General features: G+C 42.4%; 1 protein-coding gene across 4 annotated transcripts in view; it reads right to left on the minus strand.

Moving 5' to 3' along the window:
- Positions 1-18845, minus strand: part of MTMR3 (myotubularin related protein 3) — a 47036-nt gene that overhangs the window by 6305 nt on the left and 21886 nt on the right. For all 4 annotated transcript variants that reach the window (XM_026040158.1, XM_026040157.1, XM_026040156.1 and 1 more), the window contains exons 8-16: positions 18696-18809; positions 11896-12101; positions 11540-11671; positions 9703-9814; positions 8494-8689; positions 6973-7158; positions 5477-5647; positions 3156-3301; positions 1085-2495 (exon numbers count right to left, since the gene is read on the minus strand). In XM_026040158.1, the coding sequence (XP_025895943.1) occupies positions 1085-2495; positions 3156-3301; positions 5477-5647; positions 6973-7158; positions 8494-8689; positions 9703-9814; positions 11540-11671; positions 11896-12101; positions 18696-18809 (2674 nt within the window). The remainder of the gene's footprint in view (positions 1-1084; positions 2496-3155; positions 3302-5476; positions 5648-6972; positions 7159-8493; positions 8690-9702; positions 9815-11539; positions 11672-11895; positions 12102-18695; positions 18810-18845) is intronic.

Here is an 18845-nt window from a genome sequence, read left to right on the forward strand (position 1 = left end):
CTCCTGCAATGCGAGAAGTTGCACCGAATTTCAATGACACTCGTCTGAAAGGGATGCCTGCACCGAGCACTGAACTGGGGAGGGCTGCGTACTTCACATCAGCATTGCTGCCTCTAACTGGAACAGCCAAGGAGCCCCCGAAACCCTCTCGTGACAAAGTACCTGGGACTATTCAGCACCTCTGCCACTTCTCAACAAATTAGGAGAAACAAATTTGGAAACCTCTTTTTTYCCCCCCCCAATTTTGCAGGCATATGGAGCACATTACAATGTGCATGTAGGAAAAGGATATTTTTGCTAAGCATAAAGCTAAGCTCAGGACCCAAGGGTACCGCTCTGTTTGCTGCTCCAGCACAAAGGCAGAAGCAAACTCTGTTTGAAAAATTCACTAAGTCTCCTCACCTTTCCCTTCATGTTCATCTCCCTCTCCTTTGCCTACCAGTTTCCACYTCTTTTCTCTTCCTTAAAAATATTGAGCCTTTGGAAAAACAAATTTGCAGCAACCCATGTAATTGCTTTGTGGTCAAAAGCCACTCTYCTGCTTGTTTTCTGAATCAGTGTTACATTCAAGCAACAGCATAAGGCCAGTGACTATATGTTTTTGGGATTTTTATTGTTATGTTTTAGCCAAAAGAAGAACCACTGCTCCATCTTTCCTTCCCTTTGCGTGCAAAACGCCAAAAGGTGTGTCCCGCCTTCTTGTCCCACTAAATGACATATCTTCAGAAAAATATCTTTCCCCTTGCACAAGTACAAGTGTCTCTGACACCCTGATCATCCTTATTCAACAACACAYCCAACTATGTGCTAACTTACTGCCAAGTATATAACTCAGCAAATATAATCCTTATCAGTGGTCACACTGAAATACAGTGAAAATATCAGGCATCATTAATTGCCACTTGCCATGTGTTCAATCAGCTGCTTGCCCTTTTCAGAATGACCTTGAGACTTTTAGAAAGCCCGATAAAGCTCCCTCAAAATCACAGCCTTAGTGAACTAAGAGCTGCCATTATGCTGAGAGCCAGACCTGGCCCAACTGGCCCACTGTTTTCAGCAGTGGTTCAATCACCCTGCCACTTACCACTTCATCTCCATAATCACCATTGAGACGCAGGGAGCTGTTCAGAAACTGGCTCTCCAGGCGGCTTCTCAATTCTTGCACTTGTTTCTTCAGAGTCTCCACTTCCTGCTGGTGCCCAGTTTCAATCTGGCGCAGGCGCTGCTGGATAACGTCGGTGTAGACGGGCATCCCGTCGTCGTCCAGGTGACTCCTGGCAGGTTGGTCTGGGCTGCTGGCTGGCTGCTGCTTCCCAAGATGACTAGACATCCATTTCTGGTGCAAGTTCCTCAAGTGAAACTGAGCAGAACTGCAGCTGGCTGCAGAGACCTGCCGACTCAGAGAAGCTTTCATCCGACTCTCCTCTCCATTCACGCAATGTCCATTTGTCGCAGGATATTTCTGGGTAACTCTAAACCCCAGAGGCTTCTCTATCACCTTGTTCTCAGGCTCCAGCTCTCCGTTACAAACAATCTCCTCTTTACATTCAGCTAAAGGCAAGGCACAAGGGGAAGGCATCGGGATGTGTGTGTTGCTGCTACTTGAAGTCCTATTTACTTTTGTTCCCAGTTTTTGCAGTTCTAGTGTGCTTTCCCCCTCCAGCCTATTTTCAATAGTTAGAGAAAGWTCATCGGCACTGTTGTCCATCAGATGAGGTCTACGGCAAAGGCCCTTAGGAATCGGCTCTTGATTTATTTCATTCTCTGTTAAGGTTTCGGTTGAACTTTCAATGTTGGAAGTGATTGCCTCATGCTGGATTGTGAGAGGTATTGGAAAGCTGTCCTGCAGTGTATTATACAGACCTTCCGATTCTCCTTGAAGCTTGCTAACACCCTCCTCCATATTATTTTGAGCATCTCTATTTACAAAACTCTCCAAAGGAACAGTTGGAAGTCCTCTCACCTGAGGTAACTTCTGGATAATGTTACTGAGATCAGCATGCTCATCCGGTTGTCCTTTAAGCTCAGAAGCACCTTGTGAAAGTGGATTTGACACTGGATTGTTCATTACAATACCTTTATCCACCTCAGTCTTTTCACAGATGTCACTGACATGCCCATGCAGATTTTCAGTTCTGTTCTCCTTATTCAGGGCGATCTCATCCTCTTTACCTACTGTCTCTAGACTACCCCGTAGGTGCTCCTCCAGAGCAACATCATCTTTAGTGGCTTCTTGCAAAATATTCTCCATTTGTCCCTCTGCTACRCCGGCTGCAACAGACAGTTCTGCTCCAACTGGAGCCCTGCTTTGTTTGCCCAGGCTGTCTCCATCAAAAGGATCATCCCCTGGGTTACCAAGGCTGCTCAGCTCCAGAGACCTCCGGTGCTCTTGCCACTTTTCATTTAGGCTGGGATCACTGCTACGTCGATTGGTTGTAGGCATGCTACTATCACAGGCCGTTGTCAGATTGTCAAATGATCTTGTCTTTGGTAACCTATAATGGTAAAAATAATCAGAAGCCAAATTTAGTTACCATGATTTAGAAACTCACCCCCAGTTAGGGCAGCAACAAYCTGCTAACAAGTAAAATTTTGTAAAGTATTATATAGGAGCACACTTTGATCTTCTATAGTGCAAAGTTGCTTCAGTGCTTTCTTTGCCATCAGCAAAATATATTTAACCAGACTTCAAACACTCCCAGAATAACCCCCTCACCAGAAGGCACAAATACTTAAGACTCTGGTCCCATCTCCCATTTAATATGTGCTCAGATTCATCTTACAAAAAAATGCAAAGAAACAGGTAAACAACCTAGAAGAAGGAGAAATCACGTAGCAAAAAAATTCAACTTAATGAACGACTATAGCCTGCAAGGATATAGGGAATCTTACAAGACTACAAAATATTCCGAACTTAATTCTGTTTGCTAATCTTCTTTTGTTTTGTTTTAATGCATTTGTTACACCAGGACCCCAGCTTTCCATGCAGATTATAAGGAAGGAAAGCAGATGTTCAGGCAAGCCAGGTGAACAGTCCCGCAAACGAGCGTATAAGGACAAGCCCCCTCCCACAGTGAGTATTCGCCTTTTTATAGCCCACAATATTCTCTGTTGATCTTACTTTACAGGACTGGATTTCTGGGCTCTAGGCTCACCTGCCCAGAGGCTGATCTTCAGGGCTGGAGCCTGGAACAGGGTATGGGGCACACGTGTCATCGGCAGGYGTGGAGGGCGAAGAGCACGGCAGGTAAACGGCGCTCCAGAGCAGGAGGTTACGCACGTGGCACACTGGATACAGCACCTGAGAGAGAAGAACACAAAGGCTGTTAAGAAACGGTCACTGCTCACTCTCCGAATGTAAAAAGCTGTTCAAACACGGCCGTGGCTTTCTCTGCTTATTCTTCAGCTACGAAGCTCTGAGGCCTTGCTAGATCTCTAAATAACCCATGGCAGTTTAAATCAATTACACKTGGCGGTATGATTATCTTTCCTTTCAGCGAAGGAGGCTGAGATGTCACAATGCCAACTTTCAGCTCCTCATGAATGACCTACTGCAATGTGTCCTGTGTSAATCTACACCTTAAAAACACTCCTGAGCAATTTAAACTTTGAAGAATTCAGTGGCCCATTGATACCATAGAGATTTTCTAGTGCATTGAATGATATCATGCCGTGAGAGAGCTGAACTCCTAACCTCTTTCCACCAGCTCCAATTCATCAAAGATAACGAACGCAGCCTTTAACGGAAGCTCTCATATGTGAAAAATTAAGCACATACAAAAATACTTCACTCAACAGGCAAAGACTCAAAAGGGAGTCCGTGAGTATTGAATAAGCTTTCTGCTTCACTTTTTAAAACACCTTCAGTTACTCTATCGATTCCACTGTTTTCCCAGACAACTTTCTTGTGGAAAAGCAGAGGACAAGCGAGAAACAGCCAGATGAGCACAGGGAGGAAATCTGGGATATCTTGGTCTGATGGATGTTGCTCTTAAATTTCTGTATTTTTATAATATACGTGGCTACATCACAAAGGCACCTTATAAACACTGAAACAAAAATCACGAAGAAATCAATGCAAGAAAGGAAATTACCCAAACTCCTACATGCAGACAAATTAGCCAAACTGGCTTAGTGCAATATGGTATAGGATTTACTGAGAACAGGGGCCAAGTCACTGAGACTGCATCTGTTTTGCAACATACAGCATGTAAGGGCAGCCCCAAGGACACTGCTTGATTTGAAGAGCACTCTCCAGGCTCCTTCTTGGCAAACTTGCTGGTGTTCCCAGAGAAATTCTCTTTCTAGATGTACCCATAGCTTTAAAGGTTCCCACATATTATATTCTGCTGTGTGGCTCAGGCTTCCAGCTATCACGTATGATGACAGTGATAAAAAGGCATGAAGGGCTCCAAGGTTACCCGGTGTAATGACAAATGGAGTCTGCACTTAGTGCAGGCTGCACGTGTGCTCTCCACAGGAGACAGACAAGGATAGAGGGCCGACGTGAAAACAACGATGATCCTGTTATTTTTAGGAAAAACGTAAATATAAACTCCTGCAAAGCCAGGTTTTAATTTTATTCTAAGAGACAATTAAACTCCTCGTTTATCATATGCAAAAGCATAGCATAGTCCTTACACTTGAGTCTACATTGTCTGGTAACTTTAAAAAGTGTTTGAAGAATTTATGACAGTCTTTGCTGTCCTCAGCATAGTGATAATCAATGCCCAACTGTCTGTTCACATAGYGTGCTCGCCACTGCATCGTGCCGGGTCCATCATATTCCATCTCCATCCAAATACCTACATGCCCTTTATCAAGTACACACAGAAAAACCCTGTGAACCCCTTTCCTAGAAGCTTCAGTGAGCTGTTTCTGTGAAACCAAGACAAAAAGATRGAAATATTAAGAGAAATACAAATATGCTAAGTAACATTTACATTTTCTGTTTTGATCTGACATTGATACAAACTGTAGGCAAAGGTTTGTGGGCAATCTTATGACATTCCTCTGAAATAGCCCAGTTCTCTAGAAAGGTCTAATTGACAAACACACACACAAAAAAWWTGTTACAAAAACTCGAGCAAAATATTTGGGCACACAAAATACGCTTCCAGGATACAGGTATTCCTAGGTTGCATTTGATATTTTACAAAAGTCAACAACAAATAATGTTATGTGAATATTTCAGCCTCAAAGCTTTGTGCTGGGGAATGCACAGCATAGATAAAGCTTGAATGAGTAAAACATAAGACTCAACAGACTGTTCACTAGTAAATATTGATGAAAAGAGAGGAGGCATTTTCAGGAAAAAAATGCACTCTCCGCATTGTATTCATGAGAACAGGCTAGCAGTATCATTTCTCACTGCTATAACTTGTGCATATTCTTAATGCACGTGCTTCTGAGACCATTATAGCTGGGAGCCCCTGAAAGGACTGTCACGATGTGGCGTGGAATAAAGGTTACATACAGTTTCAGACTGAGAAGAGTAGAGCAGGTTCTTGAAGGCTTTATTTGCTGCCCGCAGCAAAGACCAGACAGAACAGGTCCGTTCCTGCGTGTGTTTTTCTCCTCTCTCTTTCGCGTTGTTGCACAGGAATGTACCAAAGAGGCAGGAGTAGGTGTGCTGCACCAATTTGACCTGCACAGACCAACACGAGCACAGTTATATGGCAGAAGATAGCAGCTTATGGAAGAATTAACAAACCACACTTAAGCAGCAATGAATCTTCATAAGGCCATACAGCCCTTTCCTAAAGAGTGATACACAAACATACTTAACATGTCACGGAATCACAGAGCAGTTGAGGTTGGAAAGGACCTCTAGCGACCATCTAGTCCAACCTGCTGCTCAAGCAGGGGACATCTAGAGCCCGGGGCACAGGGCATTTTTGTCTTCCTAGAAAAACTTAATTGTGAAAGAGCTCAATCAAAATGTAAACATTTAAAATCATAAAAAAAAAAATAAAGGCAGAATATTTGTTCTGCAATCAAGTATAAAATTCTTGCTGTTTCAAGCTCTTATGGCAAAGGGAATCATGATACCTCTTGTGGTAAAGCATATATATGGCAACAGAAAGGCGAAAAAAAATGTTGGGGAAAAGCATTAATTTCTGTACGTTGGTATAAATGCACACAGCACACACATCCAGTCTTGGTCATTACCCACTCCATGCTCTGGTCCCAGTCTAACAAAACAGCTTAATGTGAACTGTAAACACATGAATAATCTAAATGACTTCAATGAGATTATTGAGATGTTTAGTACTTCAATATTTTAACAAATTAGGGGCCAGAACACCCCCTTAGGGGAAAAGTATGTCCACATATAATTCCTGAAGATTAGCAGATTGCTTTGAAGCAGTCTGCTAGCCAGTTTCTGCATGTCATTTAACTGAGCTAARCTAGGACTGTATATGTATTTGGTCACATGGCTGAGCCAGAAAGTGGCAACTCTAGTCAAGTATAATTGTTTAAATATGCTTTAAATCTTAATGGATGTAATATAGATGGAATATATAAGAGGAAGAAATGTAAAACCTGAATGGAAAAGCGGTTTTAAAGGAGTCTTCTCAACTCAAAACATAAGATCAAATCAAGGAGAAGTTTACACTGGCAGTAACTATGATTTTTTCATGCTCTCTAGATACATTACACAGGAGTTATTTCAGCACTTACTATGTAAAAGTATTCGATTCATAAAATTTCCTTCTTTCTTTTAAGTTTAAAGAGAGTCTTTACAGATGCTGCTTTTGTTTCAAGAGTGAGTAAACCTCTGGCTCCCTGAAGGATACAACTACTCTTGCCTGTTGTATTTGAATAGTTTTCCCATTTCCCTCATCAGGTTTCAGCCTATCCTAGGTAAATGGGAAAATCTGAAACCCTTCAGGGCTCCTGAGTATGTTAGTGCTGGGTACTGGTTTAGAAGTATTCTATAAAACAGCAATCTCTCAAGCCACAACTCACAAGGAATGCTTCGTTAAACTCGAAAGAGCAAGGAAACTGCCTCTGGAGCTGATGGACGCAGTCCAGCCACTGTAAAAACACTGGGCAGCGCTCATTTAGGTCATCCGAATTCTCACCATGGCCACAGCGATCTGCAAACTTGTGGCCAAAATCCAGCCACTCCGTCTCCACTAGCACCTGGAAACCCTGCAGAAATGAAAGCACAGATGAAAGTTTCTGGGTTTTTTTTGCTTCAACTGCAAGTTTAGAAAACTACAGTTTTCTAAAACAGCCCAAGACTCATGGGAATCACCTTATTATGACGCCCTCACTCAATCTGATTTCACTTTAGCGTTAGCCACATTACTTATCTGTACTTCTTTACCCAATAGCTCTGTGTTCTGAAATGGTGCAGAGCGAAATTAGGACAGACCAGAATTCCCAGGATTACAGGAAAGGGAATAAGRCACATTATTTATTCCTCACTGCCAGACAAAAAAGATCCTCATATGAGACCTATCTTGGCAAAAGAGGAATGAGTAGGAACTTGACCGTGCTCAAAACTCTCTGGATTACAGTAACTGAGATTAGGACAGAAGATTAGGCACTGAGATTAGGGCAAGTGTTTCGGTCGAAAAACAAAGCAATCCACCCACGACAGGACATCCGTATTCAGACAGGGTGCTTGCCTGGGCATACACCAAAGATAGCACATCCACAAGTTTCATAAAGGTTGAATTATGTGGTTTGTCCTGCAATCTAAAAGGCAACATTTCAAAATAAGGTCTAGGTTAGAAACTGAAGGGAGACTTAGTCTTACACAGCCTAAAACAGTGAGAAGGCTTTGCTTCATAGGGAGAAGAAAATTCATAGTGGATGCTTATTAAGTCAATGGCTGTAATTTAGAGCAAAAAAGAATAGCTTATAGGTGAAAAAAAAAAGAAGGTACAAAGCTGAAAACTCATTTTTCTGAATGTTTGTGATCCTTGTAAAGAAAAATACAACAGCTCTGAGGRGCCATTTACACAGCACAGTGTTCAGACACGTTCTGTTCTGGAGAACAAATGCACCTGCTGGTAGGTGGAATCTAGCCATCACACCTCCCACTACACTGAAAAGGCATGGAAGAAAAATCAGACTGAAAATAAAACAAGAGAAATGGAACTAAACGACAGACACACAAAAGCGTAGCTAGCAAAATTATGCAGCTGAGGAAAGTAGAAAAGAGAAACGCTTTGTATCAACAAGGGGCTGAGACACTGAAATGGTGCTAGAAACACTCTGCATTGCATCATCCCAAGCCAAACAAGGAGAAGCACAATAAGCAGGCAGTTACAGCAAAGGGGGAAAATACAATCTCCTCTTACACCAGGGAATATTTACCCCACRTGTAATTGTACCTGCAGACTATATTTGGTGAACTTCTGCTAGCTCCAGTGCTTTTCCTAGTGGAAAAAGCTGAAATCATTTATTCCCAAAGTTCCTGGCAAAAGAACCTAACATCACTGCACCACTTCGTGCGCCAATGGATGGTCTACAAACCTCTGTGGTCCTGTAATAGGGATCGAGCAGCAACTTGGCCAGCGCCACTATCTGCGGGGTCCGGTCCCAGCCATCTGAGCAGTGCACCAAGACCGGCCGCTGGTCTCTGTCCACGGCGTGAACTACGAGCAGCGCGGATTTCAGAAGCACAGATAAGTGCTGCAGCCACTTGGTGCTTTCCAGAGCTGACAACCAACTAGAGAAAACAAAGGAGGTGAATTTTTTTCTCTTCTGAAATGCCTTCCAACTTTGATCTTTGAATTTATCCAGTCACAGAATAATCTTTATTACATTCCTAAYCTGTGAATGTCATCCCTTAATATATTTTTCCTTTATGTCTTGTTCATGTTTTCCCAAATTCACCAGGAACAAAGCCATGYAGGCTACCCAAGGAATGGCCAGTGTGGGTATGCTTGCTGCTAAGACTTGTAAGCAGATGAAATCTAAGCAGGTCACCATTACTTTCAGCAGCAGCTTCTGCTGTCTCACTTCTTCTAAGCTGAAGATTCAAATCATCCAGCAGTGACACTATCTGATCCTGGGACTCTCCGACAGGGAAAAGCCTCTGCTAGAGGTATTTCCCACCTTGGCTTTCCAAACTATGCAGTAGGTATCTTAAGGATCTTAACCACAGGAAGAATCTCACAGTCAGTTTAGCAATGCTGGCCATTCTGGAGCTCCTTAAACAAGCAGGAAAGATCCTTAGCAACAAATTCAAAACAAAGTGGTAGAGGAAACAGGTCTGTCCTTAGGAAGAGCCAACCTTAGAAGCTCCTTAAATAGAGAAGCTAATTTTCCCATGGCATTGGAAGGCTGTCTCCTGATAGGACACTATAAATATGTAAAATTCATGGCCCAACACTAGAATTTTTTGAAGGAGAGCTATACTGTTAAAACTGAAGATCCGAAAAGCAGGTATGACTAAGTGCTGCCACTTACATCCCCACCTGCAAGCAATAACATTCTCAAAACATATCAAAATTCAGGGCTGAATTATAATCTCATTATTTGTTCATTTTCTGAATTCACTTCTGGGATAATGAGCCAACAACTTTCTTTTGCTCAGACTCTGTGGAAATGAGAAATACAGCCAGCATAATTACACAGGAAAGGTTCTAAGGGAACAAACCATTGGAGTGCAGTTTATGAACAGCATCGAGAAATGCAGAAAGATGTCAAGAAAGGCAAACCCACTGAATATCCACTTACTTTCCTGGATCTGGCATTTGTGTGCAGAGCAAACGCAGGGACTGAAAGCTCTTCCGGATAGAGTGAATGTTTGCCATCCCCATGAACACTACTTCACAGTTTGGATAATACTCTGTAGGGAAATGTCAAGAAAAAAAGGAAGAAACTAAAACCTACGCTCATTTAGTTTCTGAAAGAAGCTTTTTCATAACAACAAACTACTGTTGCTGTGGGCAGACAGAGTAAGATGTTTACCAATATTCTGTAGAGGAGAAGCCAGCACTTAGACACCAGCAGGGCTTCCAGACACTACAACACTGCACAGTGAAACAGGAAAGAACTAACAAAGTGTTTGTAGGTTTGTACGTTTATTTTCAATACTCTGAGGGAAGGGAGGAGCATCACAAGGGTAAGAAATACATAGAGAATGTGGTCCAAAATACTACATTTTCCTTCAGAGTTTGCTACACTAAATATTTGAGAAAGTCAGCTCTACTTAGGAGGCAGTTTCAGGGCAGAAAGCGTCCACTGGTCAAAAGGAGCATCCATCGAGATGCAGAATTAGTTAATAAAGTAATTAGATGGCCCTTCCTAGGTTTTGCCTCYGTGATGATGCTTCTGTCTGCAAAAAAAAATGATGACATGATAGCTAAAATGGCCTTTTCTAGGACAGAAAAGTCAGGATGTGGAATATGGCATATGGATTGCTTGCAAAAGAAAAGCTGGTACTCACTTAAGCATAATTTATATGTTTTGATTTCTTAATTGTCATCCAACCCAACAAATTCTGTCCCAAACCAGAGCATCCTTTTGGTGAGGGACTGTGTAACTGCAGTCAGAAGTGACTGACACTAATGCAGAATTCAAGCATTTTTTTTGTCTTTTGAAAACTTGGCAATACCTGTAGAAAGCGTATCAGCAAAAAGGAAGCACTTAATGCAAATCAAATTTATTGAAGGTGACACCTAAGCTCTTTGCAAATTTCTTTGCAAAGAATTCAAGAATCAACATATAGCAGGAAAATTAAACCTCTTGGGTAATCTGCTTTTCCGTTCTGAAATTTTATTGTGACGATAAGTTATTTTATAGTTTTGAGATACTGAATAAAAAATTCATCTCTCTCTTTATGGTGGCTATATATCAATGTGTAGCTATTACAGCAAAGACCAAAAGGGGGGAAACATGCTTGAAATACCTTTTTGTTGTCCTAATTTTGCTTTCTGGTATTTTTCTCCACACTCTCCAGCCARGAAATTTTAATATTCACATCCAATAGTGACCAGAACATAATATCTTGTTTAGAATATAAAGAATTTATGGATGTCAAAGAATACAGAAAATGATGATGATGAAGGTCTCACAAATGCATGGCAAATCAGGCTTTCCATTGCCTGGGTTATGGTACACATGCTGAAAAATGCTGCATTTTCATAAAAATTGCTGAAAGGTTGTGCTCTGCACAACCACCCTGGAATATTATTAGCCTCTACAGTTATTAGATTTTTGTTTAAGTTTTTTAGATGACAGACCAGACAATTTAGATGACAGATGGGACAACTTTGTCTCTTGTAGTTTATATACTCGACTTACTGAGGAAAAACTCATGAACATATTCCACAAAGTTCAACGTATTTTGCATACTGTTAGCAGATGATTTTATGTTCTGAAAAAAAGAGAATTAATAACTATGTTCTTTTGAAGGGATTATGTGATAACAACTCAAAACTTTAATGCAGATGAATGGTATTTGCCTTCATGTGGTCTTTTAAATATGCAGCAGTGAAGTATATCACTGTAATTACTGTTGAACAAATCCTTTTGATCAAGTTCATATAAAACTGAGAGCTTCACTGCTTACCTGGGCATTCACAGCCTCCACCTTTGGCTCTGTTAGCCACAGCTGCTGCATAGGATCGTGCATCCAAGATCAAAAGCTTCTGAGGCTGAATTGCCAAACTCTCTGCTCCTGAAGCGTTAGAGATTGAGGAATCTGTGGAAAACAGGCAGCCAGAGAAAAATAAAAGGGATATTTTAACATCACTCACTACAGTAATTCACACAAGCTCAACAATGTATATGYACTAGGATATGCACAGGAAAAGCAGAGAATGCCTGAATAAATACAAGGGATTTCATCTGTTGCAGCACATTCAGGAGACTAAGTTCTTACAGAAAGCTCTAGCTTGCTCAGAAATGGAATGGCGACAAACTTACCAAATTCCACATCAGAAAGATCCCCTCCATTGGAGAAATCTCTGGAACAATTTCCATTCATTATCTTATTACTGTTGGACCTTGAATCTGATGCACAGGCTTTGGCTACAGACTGGACGAGGTGTTCGTCGTCTGCATTCCTCCAGCCCCACCAACTGACCTCAGGCTGTCCGCAGCGGGAAATAACCGCTCCATTACTCTGGTGCCTGGAAAAAAAGAAAAGAATAAAATGAACAGTGATGATCCTGTGGCAGAACGGGGATGAAAAACCCAGAGGGCATTCTATTTATTTAGAAATAAACTGTTATTATTTTAATTCCTCTCAGAGACCTCTGCGTATTTCAGCAGCTATCCCCAACCTGTGATTCAGAAGCAACTTAGTCACCAAGTTTCCCTTTGATTGTGGCTACAGGAAACTGAAAATCAGTAGTCAAAGTCGAGGTTAGGAGGAGAGATTGAAGCATTTTCTCCATTAATATTGTTGCCCATTGGCCAGCAAACACTGGGAACATTTTAAAACACGGACCAGTCTTTCAAGGGGTATTCGACCACCCCCTGGCTATCTAGGCCTCCTGCTGTAATTTAACAAACTAGGTATGAAAGCTCAGCTTAACTCATACTAATTTAAAAGCCAGAAGCTAGTGAATAACTCTAGATTTAAGCTTATTGAATCAAAAGATATCGGTAATGAAATCTGTGAAGGACGTTCAGGCTGTGGTAGGAAATTCTTGCAGGATTTGGCATGCTTTCAGTTCGGTGATGTCTCAGGTTAACTGAAACGTCACCTGTGCACAACGATGCATCCCCTCCCAGACATCACCTGGGAATCAAAGGCCATCCTGGACCACTTTTCAGACTCAGGGTTCTCCTAACTAGAAACCAGTGTGTGCTAGGTGTTACTTCACCAGCTAAAAGGAAACCAGCCCATTTCTCACCATGTTAAATACTGGCAGTTTTACTCATTCTGAGCTTTGGTKTTATTGTCTGTTGAAAATGAGCTGTCTTACAGCCTGCCCTGCAGCCTTACAGCAGCCTTACAGCCTGCTCGGTACAAAGAATTTGCTCGGAAAYGATCTGAAAACCTAAGCAGGAGAGTATAAAGCAGCCCAGGAAGGTYCCCCTCTCCTGAATTTCTTCGTTCYATCTTCTCTTTTTCATTTTCTTTCCCTTTTGGGGTTCCTTCATGTGCAGGCCTTCTCCATTGCTCTTACTGACATGAAACARGTAGTGTTTCCTCTGCTGCCTCTCAAATACTGGTCATATCCCAGCAAAAATTTGGTACAGAAAAAAAAAATAATGCTTATTCTAAAATGTGACTTACATTGTAAACACTCTAAATATCAATAAACTTCAGAGGGTTAGAAAATAGAGAAATAAGCTTATCAATAAAAGACGGGTCATTGAGATAAMTCACGAACGATCTAACTTGAACGTAACTACCTTATTTGGGAGAACGACACTAAGATCTAAAAAAAAATCAATTTCTGAAGAGTTAGCATTGTTTTAAAATKTAACCTTTTTTGTTCTCCTAAAGAACAGATTTTAGACACAATGGAGATTCCTGGAGCACTGTAAGTACACTCTCTCACAGCAGATTAAGAAACTCACCCTTGTAATTTATATTAAAAAGATTACTGAAATTATAGTGCTACTATAATTTCCACTTGCCTCCCTGCAGGCATAGTGCAGTGCTGCCAAGGGAAGATGTGCTTCCACATCCACTAAGGTGTCTGTGTCTGCCATTGACAGGGTTCACACATTCTTCTTGACTTTCACTAACAGCACCTCACGCTCACAGGACCTCAGCCACKGTCTGAAGATTCCTCCCGGGCCACATGACAATCGGTGGCGTTGAGGAATGGAAAAACCCGGACTTCTGCTAGGCGGTCCCCTGCAGTTTGTTGTGATGCAGCAAATAGAGACACATCAGGGGTGTTCCTGCAAGCAAACCCACCGACCACTACAGTTCCATGTCAGCCAAGAGCTGTTGAATTCCCTCTCACATGGCAATTGCCCAGAACAGTGAGAGTTATCCTGGATTTTTATGCAAAACTGGTTTAAAATAGTGGGCTMTGTCAGCTCTCATGAGGAAGAAGAGCCACCCCAACTCATAAATCTTAACCTTTTCCTCTCACCACCCTAGTACACAGCTAGAAAGGTGTCACAAACCATTCTGCATGTGTCACCAGAGCTGTCCAGCTGTCCACCTGCCAGGTGCTTGGGAGTACCACCTCCACAGTGCAGGGAGGTGTGTTCCTAAGGGAGCTGCCTCATGCTGGTCATTCAAAAAATGACACCAACAATGCAGTACAGGCTCCTTGCTGTGAAGACTTAAAATATCATCTGTGGTGATACCTGTATTTTAAGTGCTTTTTATTGTTTTGTTTTTCTAATTGCTACAAAGCAAATTCCTTTCCTGAAAGGCAGCGGCTAGCGCTGTGCACTAACAGACCYGCAGGAAAAGCAATCGGAGTGACACACACGCCAGCCAGCTCCATAAAAAGGAAAATGGATTTCGATCGAAAGGAACAACCTTCCAGAGACAACTCTCATGATGTAAAATTAATTCAGCAAAACGTGTGCGCCAATTGCTACTATGGCACCTAGTCCCCAAGTGCACTTCCACAAACCGCAAAAGAAAATGCATCATCACTGTGGACAGATGAAATTRCTCTGAGCATTTGAGATAAACACATTTACCTTCCTGTATAGCCTCCCCTATTCCACTACTACCCACCTGCAAAATCATTTCCATAGAGCCCTAAAAAGTTGTATTTTCATCTCCAGGTTCTTGCRCCTCATTTATATCACGAATAACAAACATTATGCCAAACGTGAAGTTCCYTGATAGCTGTGAAGTCCTAACATTCCTAAGCCTGAACAAATCTGCCATGCTGAGATGTATCAGCAGGATTTATGGCAATGTCGGAGGCCTCCTGAATCCTACTCATTCCAGTCGAACTGTCCGCAGGAACAAAAGAGCAAAGTATTTAAGTAGGATACTTCAGCCTTTAGAGACAGACCTGAGGGTAAGACAGCGTTGTTCACATTTCAGTTACTGAAAGGTCCCTCCTCTGCAAATTTCCTAACCCTCCCAAATAGAGCCTCCTTACAGAAACTGGACAGTAAATCCCTCACTAAGCAACTAGGGAGCCCATTATAAAGCCCTGTGTGTTATACRCTACACCTCTGCATATGCTTCATCTTCCCTGTGCTCAAGCCACCTCCTGATGACAACTATAAATCCACTGAGTCACAGAATCACAGAATGTTCAAGGTTGGAAGGGGTCTCTAGAGATCATCTAGTCCAACCTTCCTGCTCCAGCAGGCACACCTAGAGCATGTGGCACAGGGCGGCATCCAGGTGGGTTTGGTGGGTTTTGGAGTCTCCTCCAGAGAAGGAGACTCCATAACCTCCCTGGGCAGCCTGTTCCAGGGCTCTGGCATCCTCACAGTGAAGAAGTTCTTACTCTCCTGGAGATGGAACTGCCTGTGTTTCAGCTTATGCCCATTTCCCCTTGTCCTATCGCTGGCCACCAATGCGAAGAGCTTGGCCCCTTCTTCCCTGCATTCTCCCTTCATGAACTTGTACATGTTAATCAGATCCCCTCTCAGCCTTCTCTTCTCCAGAGAAAACAGGCCCAGCTCACTCAGTCTCTCCTCATACGASAGATGTTCCAGCCCCTTAATCATCTTAGCTGCTCTCCGCTGGACCCTCTCTGGGAGCTCCACATCCCTCTTATACTGGGGAGTCCAGAACTGCACACAGTACTCGAGGTGCGGCCTCGCTGAGGCTGAGTAGGGGGGCAGGATCACCTCCCTTGACCTGCTGCCAACGTCCTCCTGACTCCTCCTGAGTCCCTTAAAACAACAACAGGGAGCACTGAAGCGACTTTGGAGCTGCACAGCATCACTTGCCCGCTACCGACACCAGGAGTCATTACTGCAGCTCCCTGTAATTCAGCAAGCGCAGCACGCTGCACATGTTGTCTACCTTTGCTTCCTGCTGTGGCACAAACCCTGCCTGCCTGCGTAACAACCTTCAACGTTGGGAAAGGCAAAAAGGCAGCAGCCACGCCGTTCACTTGCAAGCAGGTTCTTCTGACTTCAGCACCACGTTTGTATAGCATCTGCAAAACCCTCTAAGGAACCTTTCTTCAAGCCCCCAAAGGCTTCTCCTATTATTGATTTACTGGGAGCAAAACATATAAAGCATCAAAAGTTACATCCAAGACCACTTTTCTCTGCCTAAATATGTGCCTAATACCTCCCTTTTCAAAAATGGTAAAGCCTGGGAAAAGCAGCAGAAGTCGGGTGCCTTTGGGTCCTTTCACAGAAAAGGGGCAATTCTCGGCAATTTGGTCTCAGCAGAGTATTTCTGGACCTTGGCTCCGAATTCAGCCTGTTCATCTTTGCAGCCTGTGCAACACTGTCACAGCTTTTGAATGCTTTACCAAAACAGACAATGAGTTGTTTGTGGCCATGTGTCCTTCTCTCTCGTCTCTCTCCGTCCCAGTTTCAAAGAAGTTTCTGAGATTAGTTATTGAAAGGATGTGAAAAATCATTATTCCATTTTTTTTTTCCCCGAGGAAAAGTAAAGCAAGCAGACTTTGTGGTCAGCAAATAACAAAATTCCCGCAACAGATTAAAAAAAATGTCTGGGGAGTTTACTCCTCCAAATGTAAGGAAAAAAAAAGTTAATGTTTATATATATATATTTATATAAACAAAACTATATACGTATTTCCAACTCCATGGATCGTCAACCACTTGCTGATTTGGATTCTGTTAAGAGTGCGGAATCTGGAACTTGAAGGTGTGTTACTAAATGTCAGGGTGAAAAAAGTATCAGCAATGAGAAACTTTTCTCCCATCGAAGGGCACTGAAAGACATACCCAACCATACATAAAGTATGTCTGAATATTTATAAAAATGCTGCTTCGTGGCATCTTCCCAACTTTTATATACTTGCTCCTCATACCTAGGCTGTAGGGAAATTGTGTCAGCTTTACTGCCCTGTAAAGCTCAGGCTGCCGCTCAGAGAGCAGCTCTTCAGCAACCGTCTGCTTAGCAGGAATGGGTGACTGGCCAGACTTCATGGAATTATCAGTATTTATTATCTCGCTAAACTTTCAGTCATTTCATTTTTTAAAGAGATTTTATACATTTTGGGGAAGGATAAGTAACACCAGAAGAGTGGCCAAGGCATTAAATGACACATCCCAGAATTTTTTKKGGGGGAAAAAAAAAGAAAGTTAAAAGTATTTCTCGCTAAAGCAGCTGTCAAAAAATAACGTCTCAGAAAAGGAATTTTATCATAAAGAATAGTTACTCTCAGCATAAAGAAGAGACTGATTAAAGCTATCTGTTTCAAATATGCAGACGTAGCTAACATGCACATGGTTTTGGAGTCTGTGTATGATGTCTCCCCTAAATCTCCTTAAGATCAGGCTAGTGTATCTGCTGTGCAATCTGCATATTAGTTTCTCTGACCTTCCCCATTATCTGATTCTTTTTCCAAATGTCCCAGTTAGAACCAGAAAAAAAATTACAGGAGTATCTAGTAATGGATCTTCCCTATCATTCCTTCAGCTATTTTTATTTCTTCCTTTTACTTTTTTTAACTTTTTTTTTTTTTAATGTGCTTAGTGGAGAGGAACGCCCAAAGGATGTGTTGCAGAAGATGCAAAGCTGAGTGCTCTCACAACATCTGCTTGGAATGAAGACCTACAGATCATTACTCACACTTGCAGGGAACATGTAATAGGTCTATCTCACTTACATGTCTTGACAAGGGCCAGTATAGGCAACTATTTCACATTCTTGGAGTTTTGAAAGGGTATAAAACAATACCAACAAAATAGACTGCATACCAGAGGAATCCTTTCATTCACACTGGTATGCTTATCCCCACTGGACTGCCARCGTGACAGAAAAATTCAGAGAATTTTTACTTGATTTCCTGACCTGTCAGATCAGCACCAGGCAGTTTTCATGCTAATTACAGAAATCCAGGACAGGATCGCTGTATCTTCCAACTACTTCCCTGACAAGAACTTTTAGAGATCAGGAAAATGCCAAACGGAACCAGAAAGCAACAGATCACTCTTTGTTTAACAGTTAAATGCTCTTCCCCACATGAAGCAGAACATCTCCACATGCAGACTGCAAACTAAGCAGGCAAGCCCCCTGACTATCAGGCCTAACACGTTAGGGTTGACTGTCAGTTAAACACAGGTCTGAACTGGTTTCTAATGACCTCTCCTTTCATCCCCATTCAACAAGTGAACTGCCAGGGTGGCTTGTGGCAGGGTCGTCTTGTTCTCCTCGTCATCCATGAACGACACTGCTGCTGCTGTGAGGTCTGAAGGACATCAGGCAGAATCCCACAGTGCATGAGCAAGAGGCAACCCACGAGACCAGAGCTTTGGTACCACTCYGACAGGCAGCACAGGAAGGAGTGAGCCGGGTTTGCTGTCTCTTTCCAGCCTAGATCTTCAACTCCATCCTAGCAGGTCCTTGGCCTTCATGCAACATCCCTCTGCATCACAGTATAAATGCATGAAAATARTAAGATTCAAGGTGGACCTCTCAATACTTTTAGTACATTGTAGAAATATTCATTTGAAGCATCTTCATCGCTTTCATTAATTTTCTTCAGGCTCAGGGAGGAAACACCTGTGACTCAGAGGACAACACCTAAGCAAGCTTAATTACAAGCCAAGATTCCCATTTCCAGCTTATTTCAGCTTTATTCGTAAGAACACCCCATGCGCAGTCTGTGAAAGCTGTTCCTCACCTGTACACAACAGCAGGGATACGTTTCCAGGAGCGAAAGCTGGCCACACTCTCCAGCTCTTTATCCGTGATCCAGGCAGGAACTATGATTTCTTGTGGGTAACTACCACAGAGCCTGTGAGAAAAGGGTTGAATAYAAGAAACAGAGAGC

This window comes from Nothoprocta perdicaria, unplaced genomic scaffold, assembly GCF_003342845.1.
Source record: "Nothoprocta perdicaria isolate Ctin4 unplaced genomic scaffold, notPer1 scaffold_250, whole genome shotgun sequence".
NCBI lineage: Eukaryota > Metazoa > Chordata > Aves > Tinamiformes > Tinamidae > Nothoprocta > Nothoprocta perdicaria.